Source organism: Centruroides vittatus, unplaced genomic scaffold, assembly GCF_030686945.1.
Source record: "Centruroides vittatus isolate TY-2023 unplaced genomic scaffold, ASM3068694v2 contig_912, whole genome shotgun sequence".
Taxonomy (NCBI): domain Eukaryota; kingdom Metazoa; phylum Arthropoda; class Arachnida; order Scorpiones; family Buthidae; genus Centruroides; species Centruroides vittatus.
Window position 1 is genome coordinate 1,044,922 of NW_027122601.1, and position 8,373 is coordinate 1,053,294.

Here is an 8,373-nt window from a genome sequence, read left to right on the forward strand (position 1 = left end):
TTAACATGGTGTGCATTATAAAATTCGCAATTTTTATTTAATAATGGAAAAATAAAATTTTTCTGATATCGATAGAAAGGTTTTATAAAATTTATTGTTACCTATCTGTTCTGTATCATATAACAAGTGTAAACATAAACGGTAACCACATCTCATATTTGTCGTTTCTTGTCCACGTTATTTCTGTTTAAGTTTTGCAGATGCTTTTCATTTGCTTTTGTTTATTTATTTGGTCACATATTTTATTCTTTCTATACATATTTTTCTATTTTTATGTCCTAATGAACTACACTGCAATTTTTTTCTATTTGTATTCTTTTGTAATTGTTTCGGTCACGTTTACGTGTTGTACTGTTCAGTACGTGATGTATACCGAGTTAAATTGTTTTTTTCTTGTTCTTGCGTTAGGTTTTTATTTTATTTCTTTGTTAGTGTTTACAGGAAAGAGAAAATAGATTTGAAATTTCATCTTAAAAGTAAAAAGTTTTTAATTTTGTTTTTTAATCGCGTTTATGTTTTTTTCAAATTATTGTTTCTATTAGAATTTTTATATTAAGAAATTATGCATGTTTTTATGAATTTTATTCAAATAATACAATTCTTAGATTTGCATTTATCTTGAGACTTTTTGACGCTTTTTTTATTTAAATAAGATTTTACCTTAAAATTATTTTAAAGTTAAATTTTATTTACATTTTTGATAATACTTCTTTTATAGATAAATTCTTAAAATTATTATCATTTTACATCATAAAATTTTATCACTGTATTATTCTTAAATTATTAATATAAGCGTTAGTATAATTCACTCCAAATTCGTACATTCTAGCTCCATTAAATGAGTGTAAAAACTTAATAAATTAATTATCAGAAATATGATTATCAATAAAGAAGTTTAAAATTTTTTATTATATTTCGTTTTTAATTAGTTGTAATTGTCTTTTAATTTTAAATGATTGTATTTTATGAGGTTTTTACCGTTGTTTGATGGTCCCGCGTATTCAGATTGATCCCTTCAGATAATTCTCTTCTGACTGCTTGTCTCCAGGTGCTCACACCAAACAATAATCTCTCCTAAACGAACTCTTTCTAAACGAATTGTTCGCCAGCTTTTTTTACTGTTGATGTGTTCTAATTGGAGTAGGAACACCGGTCGATTATTAACCAATACCGAATCACCCATTGTATTAGGTGAAAAACAATCGATATTCTTACGGGAATATATCCCCGTGTATATTTTGTTGTAGTTGTTGACGCTAATGTTACAACCTTTAGTTGTAAAGTTACATTTCTCCACAGTAGCGAAAGAGGTCAGCCCGGGATTTCAAACAATTGAAGCAAGGTGACATAAACCGAATGTGAAACGTGTTTTACTTTCCCGGTTGTTATAACATAACACGGGAAAGTATTGTATTTGTGTCAAATTTTACCCTCCGGGCAGGGGCGTAGCGTGGGTGTCAGCCGCCCTGGGCGGAGGAAAATTCGCCGCCCCCTTATTTAGGTATCTCAATTTAAAAGACTAAAATATACAGTAATTCTAAAGAACTTTTCGGCAAAAACAATCATCATTATTGTGTATTGTACAGGTGTATTGTATTATTATTATTTATTGTGAAATTTTGTCGCCCGCTAAAAGTGCCGCCCGGGGCGGGCCGCCCCTACCGCCCCCACTACGCTACGCCACTGCCTCCGGGTTTTTTGCAAATCTCGACGTTTTGAGATCTTAAATCCAAAAAATAAATCAAAAAAGCAGGAAAAAATTCACGGAATAAACTTATGTGTGTGTCGCGCTATTTCTTTTAGTATCTCAGAATGGGGTAAAAATTCAGAAACGAAATTTGACTTGTTAACTCGCACATAAGGGCATTCGTGCTATTAAATTTTGTAGTACAGAACTTAAGGGGAAGATAGAGGGGAGTCGCGTGTCATCTCTCGAGTGGGATCGGACTTAATGGAAATTTTACTTGTTATTGGCATTTACAATATTTTTAAAAACTCATCAAGTTAAGCCCTTTTTTTATAATAATCAATAATGTAAAAGTTATTTTAATAGCATCTAATAATGGATGGCACCACACACAATTGTGACAATGCGCGAAGAGCCCCCTATGCTTCGGCACCACGGGACCGAAGGGTCGACACCGCGTTTGCGATGACAATTTCGTCAGGACTGACATCACTGTGTCTTCAAGGTAGACACAGAAACCTAAGTGGTCGCAAAATTCGTTTTTTTCAGCGCGAGCGGTCGCGTTGTAGGCGTTTGGATCTGATACGAGGGATGGCACAGATTGAGGAAGTGCACCAAACAAATTAAACAGTAACAATTTTCGTTTATTAATTAAGCTAGTTCTACAAAAAGATTATTATCTCATAGTAAAGGTTACATCTGCGATATTAACTAGTTCGCCAGTTGGAGAGAGAGCGAGTTCACATATAAGGTTCATAGATATCTGGGTAAGGGATATGAGGCGAATCGAAGGATTGATGGAGTTCACCTTTGGATAGAGGTGTGCACTTTTTCAAGGAGTTCTCTTTTTCAATGAGTCACTTTAAAGGAGTTCACTTATTCAATGAGTCACTTTAAAAGAGTTCACTTATTCAAGGTGTTCACTTTATGGAGTTCATTGAGGATCACTAAGGATGGAGGGAAGTCACTAAGGTATTCGATCGTTGAGGAAACTCTGACTAGGACAAACTTTCGATGACGGCGGATTCTCGGAGGAACGAACTGTCCCCTTTTTCGGCGGACGAACTCCTAGTCAGACGGACGAACTTCTCTCGTGGACGAACTGTTGTCGTCATCAGTCATTGCCTTTTATTGGGGGTCTTTCCTCTTTTCTTCCTTGCCCTTTATTGGCAACGTCCAATAACAATTTCTTGTTGCAAGTTCCTGGTGACACATTCGATGTATCGTCATTGTGAAGTATTGGCCTTTTAGCAGAGAGAGAACAAAAGAAGCGCGACCTTGTCAATTGGACCCACCTGTGGTCAGACGATAGGCCGCTTGCCAAATCAAAAAACTACTAAACGTAAACAAGTGGCGGACGTTAATGTAAGCTCCACTCTCGTCGGATAACAGCGGACATGAGTGTAAGCTGTTCACGAAAAAACGGTTTGTGATTGGTCGGAAGTTTTCTGTCCAAAAAGCCCTTAAATAGCGGAGCAAATGGGAGAGGGAGGAGAGAAGGGCAATAGACTGGTACACGGTAGTCTCAGGCACTTGGAAGCCCGCTGAGCGTAGAGAGAGTGTTCTCCTCTGGTAAACGTCTCAGGGACGGGTTAGTGCGGAGACTGGACTGACCGTGCAGTTGAGCCAACTCCACAAGCTGACTGAGGCCTCTCCAGAGTTTAATAGTTCCCGGAAGACAATACAATACGTGAGACACCATACTTTGTTGTCCTGTATATATTATGTTGTCGAACTTGTACATTCTACGTATTTTGTTTTGTAAATAAACTAGATATTCTCTGAATTGAGTGTGGAAGTGTACTTTCCATCGAACCTGAATCAACTATCGGATTGTGATACACACGGAACCCAACCAACTCAACGAGACAGAGTTTGGGAAACAACATCACTAGATCTTCACTATCATGAAAGGGAAGTAACTCCACAGAGGGATAAAATCATGTCCTTTACAATTTTAACAATCGTGGGAAAAATTATAGCTAATTTTTAATGAAATTTGCAGCCGAAAAATATTTTTCTTTCTCAAGTCTGATCTCTCACACAATTTTAACTTCGAGCTAGTGTCATAGTGTTTTTAAACTTAAATATTTTTAAAACAAAGATTTTTATCATAATTTAATAAAATTAATAACAACAAAAGCTTTAAAAGAAGTAAATTTTATATCGTAGTATAATTGAAAATTATCGGACTTCCTAACAGTCCTCTTAATTTCCTGTTCGAGTGCCGGGTAAGTCGAGCAAGAGCTCTTGGCAGTTTTTTTCAAACTTATTTTTGTATTAAAATAAACTTATCTCTACATAATTGTTTATGATTAATTTGCTTTTACATCAGTCATATTAAAAAGATGTATATATATAGGCTGTATTTCCTCTCATAACTCTAAACTCATCAATTAATGTAATTAAGTGTACCGTGCTTTTATGAATTAATAATATGCCTTAAAGTGGATGTTAGAAAGTAAAACAAACTTTAAAACAGAATTTTTGTCGTCGTGTACTTCGATAAATTAATATTGCGGTAATATTGCATTACCGCAATATTAATTTATCGAAGTACACGACGAATTTAATAAATATTTTAACAATTATTAAAATTATTTTAAATTACTATTTAACACTTTTTATAAATCTAAATTTAGATCATTAGAATGTAGAAATATATTTGCTAATTCGAGAAAACTAATCTAATTCTTTTATTCCATATATATATATATTATCATTTCAATATTACAATATGTTAAGGTTGTCATACGTCCTCCTTTCCCCGGACGGCATGTCAGGGGAAAAGAGGACGTATGGCAACCTGCAACCTTCTGTTGAACGTAAAATTTTTATCTAGGCGGATCGTTACTGATTTATATATAAAAAATATAAACAAAAAGTAAGATTGAAAATGTACTTTTGTATTTTTTTTATAGAATAGAACTTAAATTGAATTTACTTTTTTTAATCAAAATTTTACTTAGATGTCCTCTTTTTATAATGTGGGTATGGTAACCTTAATTATATGCTGGTATACGTTATACATATAGGCCTATATATATATATATATATATGTGTGTGTATGTATATATATGTATGTGTATGTATATATATATATATACACATACACATACACATACATATACACATACACATACATATACACATACACATACGTATATATATATATATATACGTATGTGTATGTGTTTTTTGGAAATTCTATATTCAAGACTCCGCACATTTCAATTTCTAAAAGAACATTTTTGAAATTTCTTTATTCAAAATATGCTAATATAAATTCTATTAGTTTTGTTAGAATAATATAATTTATCTCAATTTTAAGTTATTATTTTTGAATATTGTAATATTGCTCGAATACCGTAATATTGATGTAAAAATATGTATAGGCTACTATTCCAGTATAGCAAACAACTGTCGTCAACTGCATTTGTAAACATGCTTAATGCAAATGAAAATACTTTTGATTTTATATAAAAAAAAATATTTTAATGTAAAATTTACTTAGGTTTTTATACTCATTTTTTATTTATTCATGCATTATCTACTTAAAGCTTTCTATCTAATCCGTACGATCTTTATCGAAGGAAATTCATGCATAATAATGATAAAAATAGCCAACTAATGAAGAGTATATGAAAGTATGAAACATTAATAACATGCTTTATCGATTATTTTTTATAATTCCGAAAAAATAGATATTTTCAATACTTTATGTACCATAAAAATTTAAAACAATCTTGTTCTTGAATGAGGAATATTTTACAGCTCTGTCATAAAAGTCGTTGCTATGATAAACTCAGCCTTAGTAACTACACATATATGAAATAAATTTATCTGCATAAAGTTTGTGCTCTATACTATTTTTGCTATGCTATCTTTTAGTGAATTTTTATACAACCATGTAAAATTTTATTAAAGAATTTATATTAATCTAAAATGACGGTAGAATTCTTATTGATAAATTACTGTGCTTAATACTATAATCTAGATTATACACGAGGATTAGAGAGACCGCAGCAGATAATAAGCATTATACTAATCTTTTATAAGTAAAATAAACGATAAGCTTATTTCAATCTACAAGTTTATAATATATTACAGTGTTTATATTACCTGGTCTCAATTCTAGATCTATTTATTGCAGCTGGATAACTCGCAATGAGTTTGAATCAGTTAATCAAATCCATAATCCGAATTAACCATGATAAATTACGATGGTTTAGTTGAATTCGAATCCATTATCGAATGTTCATATAATCATATGTTCACCATTAAAATACAAAAATAAGGTTTTGTGGGAAAATATACATTTATAATAACATAAAATCAAAATTATTGTTAATGGAATTCATTATATAATTAGAAAAATAACAATGTGAATGAACATTGGAAAAAATTAATGATAGTTCTGAAAATTTTATTCGAATTATATCATGTGATATTTTATGTAGAGATTTGTAAATTGTCAGAAACATAAAAATATCATTTAATTTTCTTTAATAATTGTTGAAACTTTGCCAATAAAAGTACTAGAGACAAAAATAGGTATAGACTAGGATCAAGAATCTAGGCTTGACAATGATTAATCTCATATATGAAATCAATCCTCATGAAACCAACTGCCATTAAGAAAATTTGCAATTTACTTCTGTTTATCAAGCATTTACATTTTATAGATCATATTCGTAGAATGATTTTATGTTTTATTTTATTTTTTTTCCAATTGTGAAAGATTTTTTGCTTAATGAAGGCTATTTCTGAAGTTTGAACTTTATAGAACATCCAGACTAAACCTATACTTACAGAGGACTTTACTAGATACATGTAAACTTTTTAAAATTTATCAACCAATCTCCATAATAACACGTTACTCTGCAACTCAAAAAGTGATAACATCTGTTACAGATACTCCTCAAAACATGATAACGATTATCCAAATGATTAAAGTTTCGTATAAAATTGCTTGATTTACTCTTTTTTTATTTTATTTTCAGGTATAAGAATAATGAATTTCGGAAGAATAGACGAAAATTCTTTCAACTTAGAATATTCTTATCCATTGTGTGCCGTGCAAGCATTTGGAATTGCTCTAGCTAATGTATTGTCCAACTGATAATAACATGCAGCTGGATTGTAAATCTCTTCTCTTCTTACAATCCTGAAATGGACTCTCGTCTAACGACATCGAGAATCGCGATTTTAGATGTATACTTACCATTTTTGTTTTTCTTTTTTAATTTGTAACTTTTATTCTAAAAAGAAAAGGATGAACTTTCGAAATTTCATTTGTAAACAATAGTTTGAACAAATTTTTTAACTTATTATACTTGTAAATTATATTTATCCAGCCAGTCGAATAACTGCCGTGGATAAATATAGATTAATAAAGTAACGAAAATAAAAATAATTTACATATCGATTATTTTACAAGCGACGAACAAAGCTAAATATTTATATATTCATGAATTTAAAGGCTTGTGCTTAATTTTGCATGCATTTGGTCATTATTTGTTAATAATAAATGAAATTTTACATATTTGAAAAGTAGATAAACATATTAAAATCATATTAATTATTATCTAGAGATGGGCAAATTTTATTTTTTTCGTATTCGAATATTAACCAGACTTCGTACCTCGAATACTTATTTTCAATTATCTGATAAAATTTGTTTAGTTAATAACGTATTTAATATTTATTATTTAACTTGTTTTGTTTATTTTAATATATTAATAAATTAACATATTAAAAACTATTTACTACCGGAATACTTGAAAGCATTCGATATTTGACATCTCTAATATTACGTTAATAAAAAGAATAAATTCGAATATTATGAATGCCTCCAATATTACACCATACATACAGTCACAATGGCCAATCCAGAAGTACCAGAGAGGACTAAGTCAAAAATTAAAAATATTTGAATAATTACAGAGTACTTACTAAGAATTACAGGTGTTCGGGGTATTCAATTATTCGAGATCTGGTTAATATTTAATTCGGGAAAAGCGATATTCACCCATCTCTACAATTTACTGTTGAGAGATGAAACTTCAAACTTTTAATTTGACTTTGAGCTTTAAAGTAGCTTCTTCGGGTACTGTTATCTCAACTATACTCCTGTACGAAATTAAAGCAACACACACAAATGTACTGTACAGTACAAAAAATGGCAAAAATACAAAAATGAATTGCCTTCAATCTCAATAAATAAATGAGCGGCCGGATGGCCGAGCGGTCAAGGTTACCAGCCTACCGCCCTGGGGGACCCGGGATCGAATCCGGACGGGTCGAGAAATCCCCAGGAATTTTTCGGGGGTGGTTCCGTCCGGATATGTCGGTCCCCGTCCCTCACCACCCGGCCGCCCCATTGTGGGCCTGGCCGAACCCATAATGGGCTTGCTGTAAGAGGCCCTCTTAGTGCCCACTGGGCGGAAAGAGTTACAAAAAAAAAAAAAAAAAATCTCAATAAATCATTCACATACGTTCTCTGAGGCATGCCTGATAAGCTAAGATGTATCAGGAACACTTCCTCACTGTTAGCAGTCCTAGCACATGACTGTTTATCAAAAACGATTTTGCTGTATACATATATACAGCGCATCACATTTTGTCGCACGGATGTGCTGCTATTGTATCTCATTTGGATGACACTTGCGTGATAGTATGGTACT

The 8,373-nt window shown here is 31.7% G+C and overlaps 1 protein-coding gene across 2 annotated transcripts in view; it reads left to right on the top strand.

Annotated features, from left to right (window-relative positions):
- LOC136984311 (tubby-related protein 3-like) overlaps positions 1–7,103 on the top strand; it is a 54,873-nt gene extending 47,770 nt beyond the window's left edge. For both annotated transcript variants that reach the window (XM_067281244.1, XM_067281245.1), the window contains exon 11: positions 6,691–7,103. In XM_067281244.1, coding sequence (XP_067137345.1) covers positions 6,691–6,809 — 119 coding nt within the window. In that variant the 3' untranslated portion in view covers positions 6,810–7,103. The remainder of the gene's footprint in view (positions 1–6,690) is intronic.
- Positions 7,104–8,373: the final 1,270 nt, after the last annotated feature.